The sequence below is a fragment of the Paramormyrops kingsleyae genome, chromosome 21 (genome assembly GCF_048594095.1).
Source record: "Paramormyrops kingsleyae isolate MSU_618 chromosome 21, PKINGS_0.4, whole genome shotgun sequence".
Taxonomy (NCBI): Eukaryota; Metazoa; Chordata; class Actinopteri; order Osteoglossiformes; family Mormyridae; genus Paramormyrops; species Paramormyrops kingsleyae.
Window position 1 is genome coordinate 1635685 of NC_132817.1, and position 26734 is coordinate 1662418.

Genomic DNA, 26734 nt, shown 5'->3' on the forward strand with positions numbered 1-26734 from the left:
CAGGCAGCTGTGAGGTGCGGCTGCTCGCGGAGGTTGCGCACACTGGAGCACGCGGAAAGGGCTGCCCTCCACGGCGCCCCCACCCCCGATGCTCCGAGCGCCTGCCTGGGTGGTCCCTCTCTCCCCCTCCCCGCTCCCCTTCTCTCTCTCCCACCCTTCTCTCTCTCTCTCTCTCTCTCTCTCCGTCTCCCACCCTCTCTCTCCTGGGTGGTCTCCCCCTCTCCTTCTCTCTCTCCCCCTCTCTCCCTCCCTCCACTCCTGTTGCTTAGCAGCTAATAATAGGCCATGTTTGCACAGTAATTTGCCTCTTCCTCGGCCAATGGGAGCCGCGGCGCTTTTCCATCAAACCAGCGGCTCGGGGGCTCCCCTCTCAGACGCTAGTACAGCCGGATCAGCGCCGGACTCAGAGCTGCTTCGGCCCTTTAAACTCTCCCCGTTAGAAAATCATAGTGGCGAATGAAGACACAAGGATCTGCGAGGATTTGGGCACAGGATGCGGGGATGGAGCTTCGGGACTTCGGCTCCGGGAGACACTAGCATCTCTGCTCCTCCGTGGATTATCGCTGTTTTTGCCCAGTTCGCAAACCCCTGCTCTTCTTCCTCCCCGTTTGGACCATGGCCGCGGATCTCGGAGTCCCTGGAGCTGGCGTTTTTGGAGATTTACCCCCCAGTTATAGGCGCTCCCCGCCGGCCGCAGACTCGGATTTTCTCCGGAGACCCAGTTACTGCCACGCCGCTTTCGCTTTAAAGCAGATCTCTAAGGTGAATACCTTTAGTATTTAATATTACTGTATCATCACATCAACCCATGAGAAATCTTTTACTAACATTCATTTCGGAAATAATACAATAGCACATAGTTTCAGCTACTGAGAAATGTTTTATTAACCTTAATTTCTGAAATCGTATATTATCACATGGGACTAGCCCGTGGGAAGTGTTTTATTTTCAGATAAACGCAATGTCTGAATGATTAATTTAACAGCCTGTTACGGGAATGATTAATTTAATAGCCTGTTATGGAGATGGTCTGTCTTGTGTGGCACCGAATCACTGTCAGCAGCAGCATACTGGATGTTAAAGGCGATTTTATATGCTCCTTTCCATGTTTAGAAAGTTTTTCTTTGCCGGTAGTTGAGTGTAAGCTGGAGCGACTTTTCCTGCGCGCTTTTCCATTCATTTATGTTGAATTGTGACCGGGTTTATAAGCCACATTTCTGCTCCCCTAATTGAGTTTTTACGTGACAAACGCGGAGACTCGGATGCTGCGTGAAAGCAGAGTCGCGTTGTTTTACCAGGGATGTTCATTTACAGCTTCATGCAGGACCAACGCCAAATGATAGCTGCAGTTTGCATACTTTCTAGTTTTTTTGCCTTTAAAATTAAATATGAAATAACCTGCAAGCTGCTGAATAGCTTTACTCTATAATTTGTTTAGTGTTTACAAATGATGGTAAAAGCCTGGGGGGGAAAAAAAAGTGATCAAACACTTAATAAGCACTTATTTACTGTTGGTCGATTTCTGTATTGTGAGGGGAGGGTTATACATCAAATATACATCCACAGATTTCAACAAAAGGTTTCTGAAAAACATTTGACCCAAATTACAGCCAGTCAAAGGCTGTGGTGATTCTGAAGAGTCCTTCTGCCATGACCATCTGTACCGTTTCATTTAATGACCTTTGAAAAAATGTGGTGCAGGTTTTCATCACGATGACTTTGGTCATACTTTATAGCCTGTTCCAGTCACCTGATCAGGGTTTACTTGTTTCACTGTTTTATTTTTTTCTCTAAACAGGTATATTTCTTGGTTCACAAGAAGACAGAATTAGCAAAAAGTGAATATATTGACAATAGTCTCAATACTTATGGTCACAGAATAGCATATATTTGTAAAAAGCTTAATAAGTGTTTAAAGACGCATGAGCTTGCTGAAGACCATTTTCCGAAGGTCCCATCTCAGGAACTTTAATGCCTGTTGTCATGACAAAATAGCATTAGAGTATGAGACCTACAAAGTACAGAATTTTATTCCTAATGCCTAAATCAACCAATATGTTCAACTGTAATATTATGTTACTTGTCTTTACTAAAACATATTTGAAAGAAATGGTTGTGTGTTTACTGTTCAGGGTAATTTTTACAAATGTTGAGCTTGTTTGTTAAAGGGAAGACCATCATAAATAGTGTTTTATGTTCTTATGTTCTTAATAGGGACCTGACAATGATCACTGTGCATTCTTTTCCCAAAGAAATGTTCCCAAAGATATCCAATGTGGAGAGTAATGTCCAAGCCAGTTAGAGTGTAGTATCCATCTTAATTTTGGGATAATGCCATTTGAATGAAAATACCATCCACTGCTCTTTAGAAACTGGTGAACATTCAAAAGCTGCTCCAGTTGCGGATGCCTTTGCTGGCCTACGCTGTGGAACTGCTCCATTAAGAATATGCCTCACACAGGTTCTGTCAGACAGGTATCTGACAGGGGCTATCCGACAGGGGCTATCATCCTATATGTGCCATCTCACAGTGGCTATTGGACAAGAGCTGTCGGACTGGAGCTAGTGGATAAGAGCTATGAGACAGGGGCTATGAGACAAGGGCTACGAGACAGGGGCTATCAATCAGGAGCTATCAGAAAGGAGCTGTCAATCAGGAGCTATTCGACAGGAGCAATCCAGCAGGGGCTATCCGACAGGAGGTATCAGACAGGAGCTGTTAATCAGGAGCTATCAGACAGGAGCTGTTAATCAGGAGCTATCAGACTGGAGCTCTCTGACAGCTTCTCCTAGTGGCCATGTCTATCTGTGGAAAGTATCACTTATGGCAGCTGGATTTTTAAATTAAATGAAAAGTCAAAAGCTTCCAACGTGCCCTAACCACCTCCGCAATGAGCAGAGAGTAGCGCATGACCGTGTGACATTAGAGTGTGATGGTGTCTGTGTGTCTGCTCCTATCACCACAGGGGAAGGCGGTGGGCCAGAGGGCACCGCTCTGGATCCGGGCCCGCTTCCAGGCTCTGCTTTTTTCTCTGGGCTGTCACATCCAGCGGCACTGTGGGAAGGTGCTCTTCGTTGGACTGCTGGTTCTCAGCGCTCTGTCCGTGGGTTTGCGGGTTGCGGCCATTGAGACGGACATCGAGCGGCTCTGGGTGGAGGGTGAGTCTGACTGTCTGCCTGTTTCTGTTTTTTTTTTTTTTGGGGGGGGGGAGGTCCCATGAGCTGCTGTCTGTCTGAAAGGCTATAATCCTGTCAGTCATAGTAGTGCTGAGGTCTACTTGTGCCGTCCTGTCCACTGCCTGTGTCGCCCTTGACACTGTCTGTATGGCCATCAGCGCAGCCAGTGCCATCCTAGATGTTGCCTGTATGGCTATCAGTGCTGCCTGTGCCTTCCTCAGCACTGCCTGTATGGCCATCAGCGTAGCCTATGCCAGTCTAGCTGCTGCCTGTGCTGTCCTAGATGCTGCCTCTGTGGCCATCAGCGCTACCTGTACCATCTTAGCCACTGCCTGTATGGCCATTGGCGCTGTCTGCATGGCCATCACTGCTTCCTGTGCTGCCCCGCATCTTTGCCGCGTTCCTGCCCTGCACACACATGCCCTTGCTTGTTCCCTCTACCGCTCTGTGTTGTTTGTCATGCTTTTTGTTTGACGTCCCTGCTACATGCCTCCCTTATCTGTGCACGTCCTGGAGCTGGCTTTTATTTGGTTTTCACACTGCCGAATTCCTCGTAAGCCCCCCAGGCTCTCGCCGTACTCCTGATCCTAAGAGCAGATGGGCTGTGTGAATTGTTAGCCATCTTGAGGCTTTGACCCTCCCCTGCGCTCCCTGTGTGGTCCCTGGCTGTTCTCACATTCCATTCAGCTATAAAGGCCCCTCTTCCTCGCTGGCAGAAGGCTGTGAAGCTGCTGTAATGTACCCACCTGTTTCACACACTGCCAGAGTCAGAGCCGCCATAACATAAACAGGGGCCTTTTGTGTTGCCACACTGAGCTTATCTTCTGATCATGCCCAATTATCTCCTTTATTTACTGTGTTTTGGTAATGTGTTTGGCATGGTACTGCCCTCAGAGTCGTCATATGTAACCCCTTCTTACCGCCCCCGGCATGGCACTGCCCTCAGACTCCTCACATGCGACCCCTTCCTATTGCCCTGGCTGAGGGGCTTCATGCTCCTTTTTAATCTGTCCATCAAGGTGGACCTTACAGTTTCAGCAGGAGAGATTCAGTGATACTTTAGCTAAAAGTCAGGCATTTTCAATGGTGCTGTGCCTTTACATAGCCCAACGCACCCCTCTGCACATTGACAGCAACACTGGCATCTGGATGTAGTGAGCGGTGCCGTTTGCCAGTGGAGTGCACATTTACACGATTCACAAGGGTCTAATGTGCTTAGAACATCTCATTTCTTTCAGGTTCTGTTCTTTCTGGCAGGATTGACATGTGCTGTGCTTGTGCTGCTCTACGCATGCGCTGTGCTGTGCATTTGTGGTTCTGTGCTGTGCTATGCTGTGCATTTGCGGTTCTGTGCTGTGCTATGCTGCACTGCACTGTACTCTTCCTTTAGGGGTGCAAAGAGGAATCTGAGTGATGTGGTCTCTCCCAGTTGGCTCTCGTCCTCATGGTGGGGGGGAGCGCGAGGTTACAGTTAGGGGTTGGGGTTGGGTCCTCAGGTTTATTGGAGCTGTGAGACGGAAGGGTCCCAATCAGCCTTCTTGGCTTTATTGCTTCCTCTGAGCATCTGAGACAGTGTGAAAGCATAGCAGTGGCCTGCTTTGTTGGCCATACTGTGGCAACCGTGCTGCAGACTCTCCACACCTCTGTCCACCGATTGGTCCCTGCTTCTTGGGGGGGGGGGGGGGGTTAAAGGTCCCCCCCCCCCAGCTTACGGTGCTTTTCCACTGGCACACAGGAACCGAGCTGTACTGAGAAGAGAGACTAGTTACAGCCCGGTTCCAGCTTGCTTCAGTTTTCTACTGCAGAAGGGATGGCTTGGTGAAGGCGTAGCCGGGTTTGGAGAGCAACAGTGACATGAAACCGAAGAGACGCTTATTTACTGTTCAAATGACGGGCTCAGCTGCGGATGTTGTCATGTGACATGCTGCTGATTTGCTTGGGGGTTGCACTTCCCTAACCATTAGGCCACCACTGCCCACAAGATCACGTTGATCCCTAAGATATTCCGTACATCTCTCAGAGGAATTGGCAGAGAACTTCCAATTCAGTATTACAATGATATTTGTTTACCTATTCGATATGTATTGCAATTTTTTCTTGCTGAGGAGAAGCTGATCTTGCTTAAAAATGTCAGCTGCTTTTAAAATCATTCCTCTTGAATATATTAGGTCTACATTAAAAATAAAGACTGTGTATTTTACATTAAGGAGCCTTACTGAGCTCTACTCAACAAATAAACCTTCAAGCAGAAATATCAGCATCAGTGCAAACGGCACTACCTACAGCAGAAGCGGCTTTTAGTGATGAAAGGATCACAACAAATGTAAAAATGAAATCCAAAGTGACAGCTTGAAATTGTGAACTGAAAAACGTCTTATATATATAAAAAAAAGGACATACGTAGAATTCTCAGAACAGAATATCTTGCAAACAGCTCCATCTGCCAGTAGTGCTGGGGGGGGGGGGTCTCCCTAGACAGCTAGCTGTGGGTTTGTAATCATCCTGTAAAGCAAATTAGCAGTAGTGAATGTGACCAGCATCATTACATTCATCTATGTTTAAAGTGATATTTAAAAACTGATTTTTAACTTTTGTGGGAATCAAAAGATTGTCACATCTAAGAACTGTGATCTATAAGTGAATAGATTGGATCCCTGTCCAAAAAGGAGATTAAAGGAATCATCCCCATGCCGATCAGAATCATGTCGACATCGATCAAAATCATCCCCACGCCGATCGGAATCATCCCCACGCCGATCGGAATCATCCCCATGCCGATCGGAATCATCCCGACATTGATCGTAATCATACACACACAGCATGGCCCCGGTCCTCACCTCCATCACACACACAGGGTGCGGCCGCAGCCCTCAGCATGAACGGATACCTCCGAGGCAGCTTGAACAAGCCCTGCCTTTGCAGTGAGACCCAGTAGATTCTCCTGCCTGTGGAGCAGTTATCTAAACAAAAACGTGAGGTTAATGCAATAATTCATTAAAAAATACACAGTTGGCTCGGCTGGGCCAGGCTGCAGGAGAAAGGGAGCTCTGTGAACGCTTGCGGGGGGCAGACTGGGCTTGGGGCCTCCACTACATAAATAAACTCTCTGCTGTGACTTCGGCAGCCCGGAGCTTGTCTTAGTGCGTCCCACCGCCAGCCTGAAAGCAGTATGGGAGCTGTATGCATTCTCCCATTTTGAGTGCACTTATTCGAGGTTTGAATTCATTCATATTTTCCTGTGAATTAACCCCTGCGATGCCGGAGGAGCGCTCCGATGGCAGCATTCAAAGCAAACAGAGGCGCATCCTCCTCATTCTCATGCACCGTCAGTAAGTGGCCAGATGTTTGAGGAGAACCTGAGATCAGTGCCTGTCTTCTGCTTGCTGAGACCCAGGGTGTGTATCTCATCTTCCAGAAGGCTCTTGATTCCCCTCTTTTTGACAGTTTTTTATTTGCTGTAAGGATGGATTGTCCTTCTGTGGTATACATCGAATAAAGTAACACCAGTCACCTTTTGCTAAGATTTTTCCCCCTTTTTTTTATCTCCACACCATTTGCCCCTCCGTAATAAAGAAGGAAGAAAAACATTTTCTTGGTACTCTGGGGGAGAAAACAGTCCTTGGGCTCAATAAATTCATTTCTGGTCTGAATGAAACCAGCAATGTGGAAAAATTTTGCCTTTCAGGACAGGATGAATGTATGTTTCAACCACACATTAAGCTGCATTAGCAGGCAGTCGAGTGCCTAATGTGACCATTTTTCACAGCGGCCAACAGTGGGGATGATTAGCATAATTAGCACAGGCACTCCATACATATGGAAATGGGCTGCGCTTAAATGCCAACACCAGTGCAAATTTATGTCAGTGCTGACAGAGGTTCCAGGTCTGAATAGATCCTCACTGAATCTTATTTTCATTTTGTTTTGTACCTTGCAAACATCTCAGTACTTCATCTGTAATTTAATGAAACCTTCTCAGGTTTGGGTGTAGGGAATCCCTCCCAGCGCGTGCACACGCACATGCACACACAGTAACTGATCCTTTTCTTTCTTTTTACCCTCCGTCTGCCCTGGTTCGTCCCGCCGAATACTCCTGCTCGCACACATTCCAGACCCGCACCGCATACCTCAGTACTTTCTTTCCTCTATCTTTTATGAAGTTTCATTCATGAGGATTGACTGGGGTTTTTGTTGTGAATGTTTCTCTATTTTTTTCTTGTTTGTTGGGAAACATGGTAGAGACATTCAGGGCAGAATAACAAAGGGTCGCATTCAGCCTCTGGAGTCGCGCTCCTCTCTCCGGCCGAGGTGCCGCTCCCATCTGCTGTTGGATTTTCTTAGACAGGGAGGAGCTGCTGTTACTTGGGGGAGCAAATCAGAGGAGAGCTAAAGTTTTATTTCTAAATGACAGGCCAAATGTTTCCCTCTTGTTTTCTTAATGTGTTGCGAACGAGGCCCCAGATCCTTAATGAATGACAAAGAGCACAGGGCCTCGGAGGGGGGCATTCTGTGTGACTCGCGTGGCCCGGCAGGCCTACTCTGCACCCCTGAGCGCTCTTTGGCTCGGAGGGGGGCATTCTGTGTGACTCGTGTGGCCCGACGTTCCTACTCTGCACCCCAGACCACTTTTTGGCTTGGAGGAGGGCATTCTGTGTGACTCGCGTGGCCTGGCAGGCCTACTCTGCACCCCAGAGTGCTCTTTGGCTCAGAGGGGGGCATTCTGTGTGACTTGCGTGGCCCGGCAGGCCTACTCTGTACCCCAGAGCACTCTTTGGCTCGGAGGGGGGCATTCTGTGTGACTCGCGTGGCCCGGCTGGCCTATTCTGTACCCCAGAGCGCTCTTTGGCTCGGAGGGGGGCATTCTGTGTGACTCGCGTGGCCCGGCAGGCCTACTCTGCACCCCAGAGCGCTCTTTGGCTCAGAGGGGGGCATTCTGTGTGACTCGCATTACCTGACTGGGCCAGTCTGCATCCCATTGCACTCAAGGGATATCTGTGGACAGAGGTCTTTTTTCTGTATTCAGACAGAACTAAACAATATTGTTGGTAATTTTTTATGGGGGAAGACAGCATGTTCGTTTATCTTCAAGATAAAGATATAATATGAATGGTTTTTGGGGATCTGCATTTCAGGTGCCTGTCTCTTTAAATGCAGAGGGGGCGTGGCATCCCAGCACCCATCTGGTGAGTGGCTGAGCAGAGCCTGAGTGGCGGGGCCCAGCTAGGGCCCAGCTGGGTGGTCCAGGTGGGCGGAACGAGACACAAATAGCTGTAATTTCCTTGAGGAGCCCTGTAATTACAGGCCCAGTTCCTGCAGATGCCCAACAGCATTAAATATGAATGTAAGGCTTAAAAATGAGAACAACTGAATGATATATATATATATATATATATATATATATATATATATCATAAGTTCATATATATATAATATGTTTATCCTTCAGAAATCATAAATATAAATGCATAACATGTCCGCTGTGTGTGGCTATGCTGGATTTCCAGCAACCGGGATCATTTACTGCCACATGGACTGAATTTCTCTGCTTTGAGTCTTTTTATTCAAATACACACACCGACTGCCCTCCATGCTTATGTGACACTGATCTTCTTCTTGGCTGGACTCTTATGCTGAGCGCTATGATGCGTATCCATGCGAACCCCCCCCGGCCGTCCTGCCTGCCTCTCATGGTTTTTGCATGCCGGGGTCCCCCCAGAAGCAGGAACACCCTCCTCGCAGATGGCATGTGCTGAGAGTCCGTGGCATTTGGCAAAACCCACTCATCTGTACACTATCCATGTACATATTGGGTTGCTGTATGCTTCCAGAAATGTCTCTGCTGACAGGGGGCCATGGGTGAAGCTTGGCACCTACCCTGAGTCTTTGGTTGGGGAAGGTTTTCCAGACAGTGAGTGTAGCAGTAGAAAGGTGATGACTACATTAGACTGACTGGCTTTTGTGTGAAATGTCTGTGCGTATGTGTGTGTCTAAGACTCTGTGTGTGTGTGTGTGTGTGTGTGTGAAACTCTGTGTGTGTGTATATGTGTGTGTCTGAGACTCTGTGTGTGTGTCTGTATTTGTGTGTGTGTGTGTGTGTGTGTCTGTACTTGTGAGTGTGTCTGTGTGTGTGTGGATTAGGTTTATATTACATTGTGGAGACCATTTTTTCAGGTCCCCACAAAGATCTGTGAATGCAATCAAAAAAGTAAAAATACCAAAAGTCTCGTATTTTGTTACTTATGGTTAAGGTTAGGACTGGGTAGGGGTTAAGGTCGTCATGTTGGTATTAGAGTTTTCCCCATAGAAAAGAATGGAGAGTCCCCACAAAGATATAACTTCAAACCTGTGTGTGTGTGTGTGTGTGTGTGTGTGTGTGTGTGTGTGTGTGTGTGAAGCAGGATGAGGCCAGGCTGCCCCCAGTTTCGGCAGGCCTGCTTGTGGCTGCCTCGCTCGCAGGGCAGGCACGCCACAGCCAGCTGTGCTTGGGTGTAGATCCTGTAATGATCCAGCTGTGAATTGTGCCGACTTGCTCACTAACTGGCTCGCTCCGCTGTGGGTCTGTGTTTTGCTGGACTGCAGCCAGGGCTGTGGTCTGTACAGCAGAGCTACAGGGGAAGCTGAAGAAGCAGGGCAAGCCAGGGGTGGCCGTGAAATACACGTTACCTTTAGATAATGTGTTAAGACCTTCAAAAGTCTATACTGGTTTTATAGAAAATACCATTCTTTGGTTTTTGGGATCCACAGCCTGAATGGGGTGGTCCAGGAGAGGTGTGGTCATAGGTAGGTGTGGTCCTGGATGGGGTGTGGTCATAGGGAGGTGTGGTCCTGGATGGGGTGTGGTCATAGGGAGGCGTGGTCATAGGGAGGCGTGGTCCATCTAGGAGGTGTGGTCCTGGAGAGGTATGGTCATAGGGAGGTGTGGTCCTGGAAAGGTGTGGTCATAGGGAGGTGAGGTCCTGGAGAGGCATGGTCATGGGGGGGGGGGGGGGTGGTCCATCCAGGTGGCATGGTCAATGGGAGGTGTGGTCATGGGGGGGCATGGTCTGTCCAGGAGGCTTGGTTAATGGGAAGTGTAGTCCTATGGAGGTACACTGTCCAGGAGGTGGGCTCACCCTGTATAGAGTGACAGGTGGTGCTTTGGTGGTCTCACTACTTTTAGAATGAAGGTACCTTCTCAATTTACTGCTTATCTTAAAAACAAACAAAAAAAGAATAATTGATGTTGCAAAAAAATGAGAGTCCAGAATCAGCTTTACATGTGGGCAGGGTTGTGGCTAGGGTTGGAGCCCCCATTAGCCATGTTGTTCTGAGGGAAGGCAGATTATTGGCCAAGGTGTTGGAGCAGTTCTCTAGGTGTAACTGAGTGCAGTGCTTGGTGCTTTCCACTATGAACAGCAATAACAGCTGGAGTCTCTGTGTCATTGTGCTCCTCCTTCGTCCAGCTGGCAGCAGAGTCAGCCGTGAGCTACGCTACACCAAGGAGAAGCAAGGCGAGGAGGCGGTCTTCACCTCGCAAATACTCATCCAGACCTCGCGAGAAGCAGGCACTGACATCCTTACCCAGGATGCTTTGCTACAGCACCTGCAGGCTGCTCTAGCTGCCAGTAAAGTTCAGGTGTCACTCTACGGAAAGTAAGTAGCCCATCCATCCATCCATCCATCCGTTCATCCATCTTCCTTAGCAGCTCATCCCATGAGCATATTACAGTAGCCCCTTCACATTCACTCTTTCGGTTATTCACAATGTGGCCGTGAACAATTAAACAGGAATATTTTTGGAATTTTCTGAAAGATCACAGAAACTCACAGACGATGCAAAAGCCAAAATCAAATACTGAAAATTATTTGGATCGCATAAAATTGTAGTATATAAATATTAGTGATGCATAAAATATGCAAATATGTTTGTAAATGCATACTGTATCTTTAATATTAAGTCTTGGCTGGTGCATGTCGCTCATCTTTGTCTCGGCCACCAGCCTCACTGGTTAGTTGTCTTTGTGACCATGGGATCTCATATTTCTTTTCACTGCCAGTAATTTTATATTTTTAAAAATGAGTTCAAAATGTGGTGCTCCCAGTCCATACAGTAGTAACTTTGTACATACAGGTGCATAATACAGATGTTTTTTTGTACTATATAAAAAGGTCTAAATAAGAAGTGACACAGTAATTTGAATGCACAGTACTGTTTGTTTAGAAATTGGATTAGCAGACTGTTATGGGTTAAGGTTAAGGGGGGGCAAGGATTATTCACAAATTGTCACATTCACAGGGCCCCTAACCCTCGTGAGTGTGGTAATTATTTTAAGTTATTTTGATTAAATTTTAATTTCACTCAGTGAGTTCCCACATATGTGCTTCTACTTTCAGGTCATGGGATCTGAATAAAATTTGCTACAAGTCAGGGGTCCCCATCATCGAGAACGTCATGATCGAGAGGGTGAGGCTGCGTGCTGCTCGCTCTGCTGCTCCTCCACCACATGCGCTGCTACACCAGTTTAGCACCAGTGATTTTTTGTGAAAGGCAGCACACTGCCCCCCCCCCCCCCCAACACACACCAGTGGCCTCTGGGGAGGATGGGGGGAGGCAGCAGGGTGCCAGCAGGGACTGTGGTCTTTCTGTAAACTGTAGCTTCTCTCCAGGTAGCTTCATTCGTAGATCTTCTCGTTTCTTTCCAGATGATTGACAAGCTGTTCCCATGCATGATTGTGACTCCACTGGACTGCTTCTGGGAGGGGGCCAAACTGCAAGGAGGCTCCGCCTACTTACCGTAAGTCAGACTTCACGGGGTTCCATCTACTTACAGTGTCAGACTTCACGGTGCTCCGCCCACTTACAGTAAAACACCTCCTTACTGTAAGCTTCTCAACTGGGCTACAAAGTGCTGTAATGTATCACATGAGACAATTTCATACAATCAAGCAAAAACAGGTCTTTGTGGGAGACTTAATCATGTTCTGATGTAATTTCATCCTTCTCACATTCAGACTTAAAGGCATCCTCTGTCTTCTTTACCCTGCTGTTCTCAGGGTAATGTTCTCCTACATGAACTTCCATCAGCCTTTTCTTGGCTGACAGAAAAACCACCCAATAACCTCATGCATTTAGCCCCTGTATCATTCTTGAATCGGCCCCTGTATCCTCATGGATTCAACCCCCATATCCTCACAGATTTGGCCCCTGTATCCTCATAGATTTGACCCCTGTATCCTCACAGATTTGGCCCCGGAATTTTCATGGATTCTACCCCCGTATCCTCATGAATTTGGCTCCTGTATCCTCACAGATTTGGCCGCTGTATCCTCATGTATTCAACCCCTTAATCATCACAAAGTTGGCCCCTGTATCCTAATGGATTTTCCCCCTGTATCATCACAGATTCAACCCCCTCTCCTCACAGATTCAGTCCCCGTATCCTTGTGGATCTGACCCCTATATTCTCATGGAATGAACCCCCCCTCCATCGTCATGGATTTGGCTCCTGTAGCCTCACCAGCAGTAATCAATAACACAAGTTTTTCCTCGCTTTTTCTCAGTGGTCTTTGACTCACCAGTAGTACGAGGCCTCCCTTCATTACTGCTGACCCTAGACCTGTCACGAGGCCAGAAAGGGAGCTTCACAGCCTTAATACAACCAACTCATCTAGCCCCCCCCCCCCCCCCCCAATGGCCTCTAGCCTGAGTCACAGGACCGCCCTGGGTGCCTGAGAGAGGGAGAGCGAGAGGGAGAGAGAGTCAGGCTATAGCTCCTGGTGGGTGTGTATGGGGGGTTTGATCGAGACAATGGCAAGCATTCTTTCAATTTACAAGTGAGTGTCCGTCAGTGCAAGGCCTGGGGGAGGCGGCTTTGTCAGCAGTGAGGAACACCAGTGTATTCTCATGCTAATCAGCCTGCAAATGAAATGGCCATTATGGAGCTGTGCGGAGGGCAGGGGAGTGAGTGCAGTTTGCCTGTGTTAAGGATCACCACACATGCCCACAGCTCAGACTGCTGTTTGTTTTTCTAAGGCTAAATATTGGCCGCAATACATACTATTACATAAATGTTCTTCTGTGCTTCCCACATGGACACAAATGCGCCTTTCAGGCTGAAGCCTCTTTGGCAAAATGCTACTATAACTGATTTGAACAGCCTTCAGAAACATGCTTGCATCGGTTCTGTTTATCCATCGTGGTCAGACAAGTTGGAGCTTCAGATGGGATGATGCTCCCCCCCCCCAAGCAGGGGGTGTGTGGGAGGCCTTCCACTCCCCCATCAAAGGATTCTTCCAGCGTTCACCGAAATTTCAGAGAGGGCTTGTTCTTTAAAACGTCTGTGTTTGTTGTTTATTTACCGAGGCCCTTTGTTGCTCTGCAGAGAGCTAGGGGTGGCGGTCCAGCAGAATGTCCCTGTAACTTCCGCTTCAGTTCAGCCGAGTTTGTGTTTTTACATGCAAAAAAGAGGGAGAGAGAGAGAGAGAGAAAAAACTCAGAGAACAAAGAACAGCAATCTATGGAAAAACAAAAGGGCGGAGGGCAGCTCACTGAAGCAAAGAGAGCAGATAAAGGAGGCACTTTCTGCAGCAGGAGCAAAGGCACTTGGCTTGTGGGAACGGGCAGCCGGGCACTTTATTCCGGCGATCGCTGGGTCCTTCTGCTCCCTCTAAGCAGCAGAGCCTCCACTCCCTCCTGTGCAGGCTGGTTAAAGCTTTATCCTCATAACAAGGTGATATCTTCACATTTGCATGACACACATATATTTGATTGTATTCACATCTGGAGGTGAGATGGACTGTATGTGTCCTGCTGGGACATTACACTTCATCCCCATTAATATGTCCATACCCTTGCCATGGGCCTTGGGCCCTGAGGGCAAAATGAGCTTGCACATGCTGCTTATTTTTTTTTGGGGGGGGGGGGGGGTGCTCCTGCTATAAGGTGGGTTTGCTGATGGAGTCAGTGACTGTTCGGGTCACTGTTAGATACGCAAGTGAGCATGAGCTTCTGAGTGGGGGGCCTTAGTAACCACCAAGCCTCCCCCCCCCTGAATGCCTGCAGCCCTATCAAGATGTCTGTGAGGCAGCAGTAATTGTTATGACTGAACACGGCGAGTGAGCAGGCGAAGGAGAGCGGCCAGCTGACAGCAGTCGCCTGCATGTGAGCCGCGTGTAACAGGATAATAAACGCCACTTTACATCGCTTTCGCACTTGCAGCCTCCAGCTCGGAGATTAAGAGCAGCTCCTGTGCTTATAGGCCATGAGACGCGGTTCAAGGTGTAAGTTACTGCTGCCATTGGCACTGAGAGCAGCTCTGTCTGCTGTACCCTCCGCAGGGGGATGCCTGACATCCAGTGGATGAACCTTGACCCACTGAAACTGATGGAGGAGCTGAGCCAGTTCACCTCGCTGGAGGGCTTCAGGGAGATGCTGGAGAAGGCCCAAGTGGGCCATGCCTACATGAACCGGCCTTGCCTGGACCCAGAGGACCCCGACTGTCCTCAGAGTGCCCCTAACAAGGAGCTGCGTCAGGTAGCTGAAGACTCCCTCACTATCATTTCTTCAGCATCCTGAATGACGTGTTCAGTGTGTGCGTGTCTCACTGTTGCACGTGGTTGTGACTTCCTGTTCAGTTTGTGCATGTCTCGCTGTTGCACGTGGCTGTGACTTCCTGTTCAGTGTGTGCATGTCTCGCTGTTGCACGTGGTTGTGACTTCCTGTTCAGTGTGTGCATGTCTCGCTGTTGCACGTGGCTGTGACTTCCTGTTCAGTGTGTGCATGTCTCGCTGTTGCACGTGGCTGTGACTTCCTGTTCAGTTTGTGCATGTCTCGCTGTTGCACGTGGCTGTGACTTCCTGTTCAGTGTGTGCATGTCTCGCTGTTGCACGTGGCTGTGACTTCCTGTTCAGTGTGTGCATGTCTCGCTGTTGCACGTGGCTGTGACCTCCTGTTCAGTGTGTGCATGTCTCGCTGTTGCACGTGGCTGTGACCTCCTGTTCAGTGTGTGCATGTCTCGCTGTTGCACGTGGCTGTGACTTCCTGTTCAGTGTGTGCATGTCTCGCTGTTGCACGTGGCTGTGACTTCCTGTTCAGTGTGTGCATGTCTCGCTGTTGCACGTGGCTGTGACCTCCTGTTCAGTGTGTGCATGTCTCGCTGTTGCACGTGGCTGTGACCTCCTGTTCAGTGTGTGTATGTCTCGCTGTTGCACGTGGCTGTGACTTCCTGTTCAGTGTGTGCATGTCTCGCTGTTGCACGTGGCTGTGACTTCCTGTTCAGTTTGTGTGCTCTCTTTTCCTTAGAGTCCTGACATAGCCCGGGTGCTACAGGGTGGCTGCCATGGTTTCTCCAAGAAGTTCATGCACTGGCAGGAGGAGCTCATCCTGGGTGGGAGGGCCAAGGATTCTCACAATGCACTTCTGAGGTAAAAGAAATGTCGAAGAGCCTTGGCTGATTGGTGCCTTTTAGTAACTCCACCCATCTCAGAGTGTGATCAGTTTCCACTTGTGACTCCTATATAAGATGGGCTTATTAAGCATCTCAAAGTATCAGAACTGAAAGTGGAGACATGATATGAAATATGTCTCATCTGAATTGTCTAAAAATATTAGCAGTTACATTCTGCAGTGGAATCGCAGCTCTGTGCTTTCTTAAGTAATTTGGATTCTTGATTTCATGTATAACTGTGGAATAGAGGGAGGCTGGGACTTCAGCCAGATGTTGATCCTCGCAAATCTCAGTGGAAGTGATACAGTCCTTCATAACAGTCAATGAAAAGCCACAAACATTACTTTGCGATATGATTTATTATAAACTCATTCAAGTTTTCCTCCAAGTACTGAAAGGCACCAAGAATCAGTGCCAAGCTCTGAGTGAGTCATATGATACATGCTGTAACCAGAACACCTGCTTCAGCCCACAGACACGTGTGTTACATGCAGCTCACATGTGTCTTCCTGATATAGCGTTCTCAATAATTGATTCATGCAGATATTCTCTTTGTTTTTATAGATTATGAAAAGCATTTCATTCGATAGAGGCTGGGTGCAGAGGCTGGGGGGGAGAGGCTGTGTGCTGAGGCTGTACCAGTGTTTCTGCTCTATCTTCTGCAGTGCTGAAGCCCTTCAGACCATGTACCTCCTGATGAGTCCCAGGCAGCTCTACGAGCACTTTAAAGATGACTACGAGATCCATGACATCAACTGGAATGAGGAGAAAGCCACTGCCATTTTGGAGTCCTGGCAGAGGAAGTTTGTGGAGGTAAAAGCACACCATGGCTCTGAGGGGCATGGAGCCAGCTCAGCAAGGCCGGGGCGGGACAGTGGCCTGTGGATCGGACTTCTGTCTGAATTCCATCAGTCCTCAGCTGCCTTGTAAACAGAGTGTGCTGAGAAGGCCACAGGCAGAGCACGGTTATAAGAACAAGCTGTTTCTGTGATAGCTGACACCCGGCCTGCTGACTGGAGGAGAGAAGCTTAGGCCTCCAGCAAAGGCCCTCTCCAAAGGGGTGGGGGCGGGGCTGTGCAATAACAAAATGTGGAGGGGGGTTCATTCTCCTAAGGGTGTTGGCCATTCAGGGTGCTGACAGAGTGGCTTGGGAGACCATGTGATCTCATTTGATCCTCCTGCCCTTTGACCTTTACCATCTGTGGTCATTATTTTTCAGTTGTCAGGCTTCATGCAGCCACCTTTGAGTGTTCATGTGCCAAAAATATACACCTAAGTCAGGGAGAATGTAGCAAATGATGCAGAACTTTTCAGCAAAGTTGCTTAAGGTCACACTGTCTAAAGGCTGCCTGTACGAGCTGGTCAGTCCTCAGCTTGACAGGATCATGCCAACAGCTCATTTTGGCTCTTCCTCAGGTGGTCCACCAGAGCATTTCTCCAAATTCCTCACAGAGCATCCATGCCTTCTCCACCACTACCCTCAACGACATTATGAAGTCTTTCTCGGATGTCAGCGTGATCAGAGTGGCGGGCGGTTATCTGCTCATGGTGAGGAACTCCGTGGATTAACCAACTTAAGGTGGTCTGCTGTTCCTGTATATCTCCATACATGGCCTGGATCAGGCTCTGCTCATGCTCCCTCTGCCCTGTCTGCAGCTGGCATATGCCTGTGTGACCATGCTACGCTGGGACTGTGCCAAGTCCCAGGGCGCGGTGGGTCTGGCAGGCGTCCTGCTGGTGGCGCTCTCTGTGGCTGCTGGCCTGGGCTTGTGCTCTCTGCTGGGCCTCTCCTTCAATGCCGCCACCACTCAGGTAGAGCAGGAACAGCCAGCATCTGGCACTTTTCCTGAGGCTCCTCTCCTGTGACGGCCCCTGATGCTCACACTGACATTCCTTTCCAGGTGCTTCCCTTCCTGGCCTTGGGGATTGGGGTGGATGACATGTTCCTGCTGGCTCATTCCTTCACAGAAACCGGCTCCAACATCCCTTTCAAGGTAAGTTATAGTGTGCTATAGGTAGCTCCTGCTCGGCTGCATGTGGCTCTGCACACTAAACCCACTTAGCTATATAAAGTCTGCCTATGTACATATTTAATTCCAGTGATGGACACAGCTAACCAAAAATTAGCTTTGATAACAACCAATCTGCAAATTCCACAGTTTAATTTGATAAACCACTGAAAATTTAGCGGAATAATAACCTAATAATAACCACTAACTATTAAATTCTAATATATGAATTTAGCTTTGGTTTGGTTTTCGGCTCTAAAACCCTTAAAAATATACATAGAGAGCTAAGTCGTAATGTGTTTAACACTAGTCTCATTTTTCAGGGGATATTTAGGACTTAACCTAATTGGTTGGATTTTGTCTCTGGAATAAATCTGCATTGAAATTTTTGTTTCTATGATATTCCGCTTGTGAGATATATGCATTTTTGTCGGATAAGCCCTGTTTCGCAACTGGCTCATGTTGATATTTTGCCCTCAGTAAAGCCACTTGGGAACTACAAATATGGCGCCGTTCACCCAGAACTAGGAAGGAGGTTTTCAGCTCTTTATTGGTCTATAGCTTTGCCAATAACAACCTGGAAAATACAACCAGTGGCCTGTATCATGAAGCAGGATTTGTTGCTGAGGTGGATAATTTGTCAGATTTAAGGTAGTCTGAAAATAAAGTCCATATATAGTAAGTTACCTTAAATCTGGCAAGTTACCAGCTAAGCAAAAATGCTTTGTGTCATTGGCCCTTGTTTTCTGCTTAGTTCAGAGTACCCCAGTTTAAATGGACTGTCTTCATTCACTGACATTTAGCCCAGACTACCTTAAATCCGAAAAGTTATTGACCAATCACATCTTGTGTTTACTTAAAGGCAGCCAACAGTGTGCCAGATAGACTGTTGCAAACATGCTCACAATGGATGGGAACAAATATGTATAATTTTAGGGTTTACAAACGTTTTTGACTGCTTGAACTTTATTTACTTTACCTGTGGAAAAAATGTTAGTGGATTTACAATTGGTGGAACTAAATATAGTGGATGCTGATTGGTATGCTGACAGTTTTCAAAGTTAGCAGAAACACTAATCTAATGAAAGCATTAGCCTCACTCGTTAGCGGTTAGCAGAGTAGCGAAACCCTGCTCAGCACTGTTTAATTCTCACTATATTTTATTATTATCACATTACTGAGATCTATGCTGCTATAACTAGTCCTGAACCTTTGTCTGAGGCATTGGTGTAAATTCCCAGTTGCCCATGCTGGAATCCTGCTGCCCTCATGGCTTCTTCTGAAAGATTGTCCCCCCTGTATCCTGAGCACGGCTTCATTCATATTTCTCCATCCCCAGGAAAGAACAGGTGACTGCCTAAGGAGGACCGGGACCAGCGTGGCTCTCACTTCCATCAACAACATGATTGCCTTCTTCATGGCCGCCCTGGTTCCCATCCCGGCTCTCCGGGCGTTCTCCCTGCAGGTATGCCGGACATTGTTCTCTGCAGTCTGCAGCTGGTGCTAGTGAGGGAAGAAAATAATCCTGCGATATCTAAATGCTAAGCGCTAAATGAAGAGCATGAACACCCCTGTGAGCCCAGGTCAGGCTGGCAGCCCCGCATGACTCCAGTTCTGTGTATGAATCCTGCAGGCAGCCATTGTGGTGGTTTTCAACTTCGCTATGGTGCTGCTCATCTTCCCTGCCATCCTGAGTTTAGACCTTCATCGGAGGCAAGACAAGAGGCTCGACGTGCTCTTCTGTTTCTACAGGTACCAGCGACACGAGGAAAGCACTGGTCAGGACCACACAGCCAGGCTTTGGCTCAAGGGTCATAGAGCCCCACTGATGTGTTTCTTGCATGCTCAGATACATACCTGTACTCGTATAACCCATTTACATCTTCCCGATTCTTCCCTTGGCAGCCCCTGCTCCTCACGGGTCATCCAGATCCAGCCACATGAGTTCTCAGATGCCAGTGAAGGCCAGCATTTCCCATCCCCCTCACCGTCATACAATGGCCCCACCATCTCCACCAGCACCCAGATCACCACTACCGTGCAGGCCTTCACCCAGTGCGATGCGGCTGGTCAGCACATCGTCACAATCTTGCCACCCACCTCCCAGATCTCCACCAGCCCTCCCTCTGTTCTGCTGCCTTCACCTCCCCACGATGCCTATGACTCACAGCTCTTCACAGCTTCCAGTTCTACACGGGATCTCCTAGCCCAGGTGGACGACGCACAGGAAGCTCGCAAGTGCGTACCGCTGCCGTTCTTTCGCTGGAACTTGTCAGACTTTGCCCGTGATAAGTATGCCCCGCTGCTGCTGAAGACAGAGACCAAGGCTGTGGTGGTGGTTCTCTTTGTGGCCTTGCTGGGCTTGAGCCTCTACGGGACCACCATGGTCCATGATGGCCTGTACCTCACCGACATTGTTCCCCGTGACACCAAGGAGTATGACTTCATCTCTGCGCAGTTCCATTACTTCTCCTTCTACAACATCTACCTAGTTACCATGGGTGGCTTTGACTATGCTCGCTCCCAGCGTCGCCTGCTACAGCTGCACAATGCGTTCAGCTCCGTCAAACACGTGGTCAGGACCGACCGGCAGAAGCTGCCTCAGATGTGGCTGCACTATTTCCAGGATTGGCTGAGAGGTGAGCAGCTTTGGGAGATCATGCAGCTGGTATTCGCAATTTGCAAGAGGTTTTCAATAAGTCTAATGCAGGTGATTTTGTCACACGATCGCTGGTGGTGGGGCGGGACAGTGGCACAGTGATTAGCACTTGGTTAGTTCTAGGATCAGGGTTTGTGTCCGGGCTCCAGGTGTTTGCATTCTAACAACATGCTGAGGTGAATTGGAGTTACTAAATTACCTGTAGGCGTTCATCTGTGTGAATGGTGTCTGTGTAAGTGGTGTGTGAGTGAATGGTGTGTGTGTGTGTGCGTGCGCCCTGCACTGGGTTTGTGCCCCATCCTGGGTTGTTCCCTGCCTTGCGACCACAGTCTCTGTAATAGATTCCAGACCCCCCACAACCCTGAATGGGAAAAGCAGACAGGATGGATGGATGATGGATGGATGGATGGATGGGGATCACTGGTTGTAAGTTCAACGTGGCTGTAAAGCCCCCAGCTTTACACGGGGCCCTGATGATCTGGCACTCTGTCACCTTCTCATCATTGATGAGAAGACTGTCAAATTGCATGAGAGGAAGGGCAGCAATGAAGTCCTGAGGAAAGGCCAGAGTGATTCTGCAAGTGAAGGGGCAGCTGGCATAACTTCAAAGGCACGAGTGCCCCCAGCCACCCAAAGTTATTTCATGTTGTAAGTCCTGGGATCCCTATAATTATGGAATGGCAATGGAGACGGATTTTGAGTCTTTGCTAGACTTTGTAATTTACAGAAAAAAACGTTTCTGGTTTGTTTTTGCAGCCCACATTCATATCCCGAGCTGGAATGTGTGTGTGTGTGTGTGTGTGTGTTGGTGGGGGGGACGACGACGGAGGTATATACAGTTTGATGTCAGAGCTCTGTTTGAAATTAGAGCTTTCTGGGCACACTGCAGACTGCTGGCTATCAATTCCCATCTGAGGAATGGCTGTGTGATGGCTCTCCGCACCGAGGCCCACGTGCCTGAATGTGGCAGACTGACAGTACCCTGTCCTCTTCCCAGGACTGCAGGCCGCCTTCGATGCTGACTGGGCTGCTGGCCGCATCACCTCAGACAGTTACCGCAATGGCACAGAGGATGGCGTTCTGGCTTATAAGCTTCTCATCCAGACTGGAGCCAAGAAGGAGCCTTTCAACTACAGCCAGGTGTGCAGTTTACCCCTTGACCCTATTTCGCTCCCTCCCTGCCTGTTTGCCCCACACCTGCTCCTTCCCCGCCCGTCTGCCCCACACCCGCTCCCTCCCCGCCCGTCTGCCCCACACCCGCTCCCTCCCCGCCCGTCTGCCCCACACCCGCTCCCTCCCCGCCCGTCTGCCCCACACCCACTCCCTCCCCGCCCGTCTGCCCCACACCCGCTCCCTCCCCGCCCGTCTGCCCCACACCCGCTCCCTCCCTGCTCATCTGCCGCACGCCCGCTGCCTCCCTGCCCGTCTGACCCACGCCTACTCCCTCCTTTCCTGGCCAGCTGACCACCCGATGCCTGCTAGATGAGGAGGGCTTGGTGCACCCAGATGTTTTCTACATCTACCTGACGGTGTGGGTTAGCAATGACCCCCTGGGTTACGCTGCCTCCCAGGCCAACTTCTACCCCCATCCCCGCGAATGGATCCATGACAAGTACGACACGACAGGCGAGAATCTGAGGAGTAAGTCAGCCACTTGTGATTTCATATGTGCTATAATTTCTGTATTTATCAACTGGAGGGTGGTGCTATTTAAGTAAAGCAGATGGATGGTCCAGTTTAAGCACCTGGATCCTCAGCATCCTGACCTTTGACCTTTCCCCTTGCAGTCCCGGCTGCAGAACCCCTGGAATTTGCACAGTTTCCCTTTTACCTGAATGGCCTGCGGCAGACGTCGGACTTCATCGAGGCCATCGAGAGTGTGCGCTCCATCTGCGATGAATTCACAATCCAGGGTATCCCCAGCTACCCCAGTGGGCACCCCTTCCTTTTTTGGGAACAGTACATTGGCCTGCGGCATTGGTTTCTGCTGGCCGTCAGTGTGCTGCTTGCCTGCACCTTCCTGGTCTGCGCCATTCTGCTGCTGAACCCCTGGACCGCAGGCATCATCGTGAGTGTGCTCTGCATGAACTCATCTACACACACACACACACACACACGGCTCAGTGAGCTAGCCGTGGAGGGCCTCTCTCAGGGGGGCTATGTTGGGACGCCCTCCTTCTCTCTTTGTCATTTTAATCCAAGTTGCCACAGTTTCAAAAAGTAAATGCAAAACAGAGGCTGGGCCTGGACCTAGACCTGCCTCTGCCACCAGCCCCGGCCCAGCGGAACTGTCCATCAGAGCAGAGTGGGGAGGGCTGGGGGGGCAGAACCAGCCTGAATTTGGTTCCAGCGTTCATCCAGATACAGGAGCTGGAGTAGAAGTAGTATGAAACGGACAGGAGGCCACTGGGGCCCCTGATGCGGCGCTTCCTCTCCTGGCCTGTAGGGGCCAGTAATGAAGCATCTTTTCCACTAATATGACAGTGAGTCTGTGCTCACACACAGCTGCTAACCCTGTGCCTGACACCTACACAGCTTTTAGGCAATAGAATGGAATTCCTACATACTGGCCCTCCTAAGCTCTCCGTCTCCCTCAGGTCTTCATCCTGGCCATGATGACGGTTGAGCTCTTTGGCATTATGGGTCTAATTGGCATCAAACTGAGCGCTATCCCCGTGGTCATCCTCATCGCCTCTGTGGGCATCGGTGTGGAGTTCACTGTCCATGTGTCACTGGTAAGACCCCCGTCCCTGTCCCTATCCCTGTTCCCGTCCCCGCACGTCTTTCACCTGGGCAACCATGTTGGACTTTAGATCATATTTTCTCGCTTTCACTGACATGCTCCCCCCCTGCAGGGCTTCCTGACCGCCATCGGCAGCCGCAGCCTACGCTCTGCTGTCGCCCTTGAGCACATGTTTGCCCCCGTCATGGATGGTGCCATCTCCACACTGCTGGGTGTGCTCATGCTGGCCGGCTCTGAGTTTGACTTCATCATAAGGTGAGCAACTGCAGGGCCTGACCTTTCTGATCTCATCTGCATGTCTGCAGCAGCTGCGGGGTCTGACCTTCCTGAGCCCGTCTGCATGTCTGCATCAGCTGCAGGCCTTTCCTTTTGTGAGCACGTCTCATGTCTGCAGTTCCTCATCCCAGTCTGGTGTACCAGTGAATGGCAGAGCACCCCCTTGCAATCACACAGACAGACACTATCAGAGAGAGAATGAACACTGAAACAATACATTTATTTTACGGCCAAAGACTTAGGGAAAGAGGAGCAGGATGAAGGCAGGGAGAGGGCTGAGCCTCAGCGGGGGAGGGGCCTTGAAGGTGGCCCTCCATGGCGCCCTCACGCTGGGAGGTCCTGTTTAGATGGAAGCTGCTGTAAACATCTCCTCGCTGTGGCACGTTGGATAAACAGCTGAACAAGCTCAGTGGCCCATCTCCGCAAGGAGAGTCTGATTCCAAATGGAAAAGATTACAGTTTGTATAAACAACAGAATTGCTGACACCCGGCCCTTTGGAGGTCCCATCCTGTCGGGCCCAACACAGAGGCAGCATTTTTACTCCCAAAATAAATCTCTCTCTACTTTCCAAATGTTGGCTTAGTAAAATAAACAAGAGACTATTTTCATTTTTCACGTAAGCTGAATAGAAGTCCTCTCTATCTAAATAAAAGCAAATAGAAGTTGGAAAACCAGCAGTTTTAATCTGTTTTTCCATTTCTTTACAGCTTAATTTGATCTAAATCTTAGTACAAAAGAGCTGTGAGCAAGCCCGGCCTGGTCTTGCACTCTGATGGTTTTGGTACATAAGTGAGCAGAATGGAATCCTGCTGTAGGAGATGCTCTCTGCCGTAGGAGATGCTCTCTGCCGTAGGAGATGGTCTGCTGTAGGAGATGGTCTCTGCCGTAGGAGATGCTCTCTGCCGTAGGAGATGCTCTCTGCCGTAGGAGATGGTCTCTGCCGTAGGAGATGGTCTCTGCCGTAGGAGATGCTCTCTGCCGTAGGAGATGCTCTCTGCTGTAGAGGCTGCACAGTCCCATTAAAAAGTATGTGCTGGTGACTATGAGCTTTGCTTTATGAGCCAGGCAGACATGTAGGACGTGCAGGCCTGAGTGCAGCACAGGCGGCCGCCAGAGATCCTCAAAGCAAAGATTCTCTTATTTTTAACTAAGAAATGCTGCGGATTTCACTTATGCCAGTATGGCGCATACTGCCCTCATGGGTTGGAGCCTCAAGCAGAATGGTGGGACTTTAGGCGGCAGAGTGCTGCATTAATTTTCCTCTCTCGTCAGGGGAGTCTTTCCTGTGTGGGATCTGCTCTCTAATGTAAACTCATATTTTCTGGAAATGGAGGCACTCTGGTGATCCCAGGTTCCCTGAAGAGCCACAACTGATGGATTTCTCCGGAGAGAAAGAGAGAGAGGGTTAGAAGGAGGGAGAGTGGGATGACCTGCACCGCGGGTGTTTGCCGTTAGTATGTCATGAACACCCTGCTCAAAGCACCTTTCTTTCCACTTCGTTCTGCAGGTACTTCTTTGCCGTGCTGGCTATCCTGACACTGTTGGGTGTTCTCAATGGCCTTGTTCTTCTGCCCGTCCTGCTGTCGCTCATTGGGCCACCTGCCGAGGTCACCCCATTTCCGGAGTCCTTGTCCCCTACAAGCCACCCACCTCATGGCCCGCCCCGCCGGGCCTTCTGCGAGTCCTCGGATTCCGAGTACTACTCCGAGTACTACTCGGAGAGCAGCTGCACCTGCGATGAGGAACATAAGCAGTGTGCTCACGGTGCCTACAACACGCCAACGGCTCCGGGACCCTCCCACATCCTGCTGGAGGCCAGCAGGAACCCCAGCTTTCCCAAACTCACGGTACATCTCTCTCTCTACCTTTCACTGGCTGCTAAAAACAGCACATAGAGGGAAAGCGCCATAGAAGCTGTACTATCTGTCTGTAACCAATCTCCACCCATTCTTTCTTCATAGGTAGTGAAACCATTTAGCCATAGGTCAGATTCTACCAACCAGAAGAGACTAAACGGGCCGGCTCCACCCACCATCATGTCAGTCAGTTCCCAGATCGCCAGACAGGAGAGCAAACAGCATCACCAACGGGATGCATCCCCCAGGGGGCAGCATTTAGTCAGCAACAGGGTGCCACTTTCGGGGAGGACTCAACGCTGTGGGCCACAAGCGGAGCAGTTACCTAACAGAACTATGACGCCTGCCTGCCATGCTGGACGGCCTCAGGCTCCCAGGAACACTGTGACGATGGTGACGGCCACCGCGTCTGTGACGGTGTCTGTGCACCCAAATGTGCTGGGGCCCTACAGCAGCTACGTGCCCGAGGCCTTTGAAGACAGCGAGATGCACTTAGGTGAGGGCATCTCACAGACTTCCAGGATGGCTGCTGAAGCCTCCCAGGTGGAATCCTTGGAGCTGCAGGACCTGGAGTGTGAAGTGAGGCACGAGCACAGGGCTGCGAAGAAGCACTAGGGGGTCTGGGCCCTTTCTCTGCATCTCTGCAGCTGGAGGACCTCCATGTGACCTGCATGTGCTACACTGCCCCCTGCCTGCAGGCAGTGCCTCACAGCAGGGATGCTATTGTGATGGCTGCACGCCAGCTGGACTCCTCTGCTTGGGCTGGTCAGTGTGAACCACTCTTTGGGGATCCGCATGCACCTGCCTGGGACACCACCATGATCTGTACAGACTATAAAGCAGACCTTGTGAAAACAGGAGGATTTATTTTGGGAAAAAAAAGTATTAAAAGTTCTCATTCTGCAAATATATAAGTGTACGAATATATATATATATATATATATATATATATATATATATATATGTATATCAATACTAAATAACAGGGAAGAGCTATTTAAAAGTGTAAAAACTGTATAACTGGTGCATTCTGTTATATAAAAGTCAGATAATGTGTGAAGTTGAGGCCGTTTCCTCCCTTTTCTAGATGGAAAAATGTGTTATATGTAAAAAAAAGAAACAAAAACTGGTATAATGGTAATAGTTTATTAGAAAAAAGGTCAGTGTTTCGCTGCTACTGTTTATAAGACAAGAACTGAAAAGTTTTGCCTTGAAAAAATGAGGTACTCCGTACCACCGCAGGAGCAGAGATGTAACCTTCCCACCGATGCTCATACCACAGAGCAAAAAGGCGTCTCTATGTGTGTGAAGATGCTCTTATTCACAGGCGCTTCCATGAGCTCCCTCCTGGGCGCTTTGTGCCGAGCTCGCTGACGCGTTTGGTCACTACTGAACACGCTCTGTGCTCACAGCCAGCTGGCCCTTCCGCTGTGCACTCTGTGTTCAGGGTCGGCCTGCATTACTTGAAGAAGCCGTAAGGTGACGTTTTCCACTTTCCTTCATTTAAGTTACACTTTGAGTGAGGTAACAGTTGGTCAACTGTGACTTGTAAGGGGTTTTTCCCGTAAGGGGTTTCACCCGACTTTAT

At 49.3% G+C, this 26734-nt stretch overlaps 1 protein-coding gene and 1 long non-coding RNA gene across 3 annotated transcripts; one reads left to right on the plus strand and one right to left on the minus strand.

Moving 5' to 3' along the window:
- Nucleotides 1-26176, plus strand: ptch2 (patched 2). Of its 2 annotated transcripts, none has more exons than XM_072704245.1 (21): nucleotides 1-762; nucleotides 2967-3159; nucleotides 10620-10809; nucleotides 11551-11620; nucleotides 11860-11951; nucleotides 14494-14689; nucleotides 15458-15579; nucleotides 16268-16415; nucleotides 17019-17150; nucleotides 17259-17414; nucleotides 17504-17596; nucleotides 18951-19076; nucleotides 19245-19363; nucleotides 19517-20250; nucleotides 21268-21410; nucleotides 21842-21911; nucleotides 22058-22338; nucleotides 22868-23005; nucleotides 23126-23268; nucleotides 24798-25137; nucleotides 25252-26176. In XM_072704245.1, exons 1-21 carry the CDS (start codon nucleotides 616-618, stop codon nucleotides 25759-25761), a joined length of 4143 nt encoding a protein of 1380 aa, XP_072560346.1. In that variant the 5' UTR covers nucleotides 1-615; the 3' UTR covers nucleotides 25762-26176. The 2 variants fall into 2 exon arrangements, with proteins under 2 accessions (XP_072560346.1, XP_072560344.1); XM_072704243.1 differs by having other exon boundaries at nucleotides 2-762; nucleotides 21731-21911.
- On the minus strand, nucleotides 23480-24908 carry LOC111836964 (uncharacterized). Its single transcript, XR_002836536.2, has 2 exons — nucleotides 24774-24908; nucleotides 23480-24660 (listed from the first exon to the last, which is right to left on the minus strand). It is a non-coding gene; the product is annotated as an uncharacterized lncRNA (long non-coding RNA).
- Nucleotides 26177-26734: the final 558 nt, after the last annotated feature.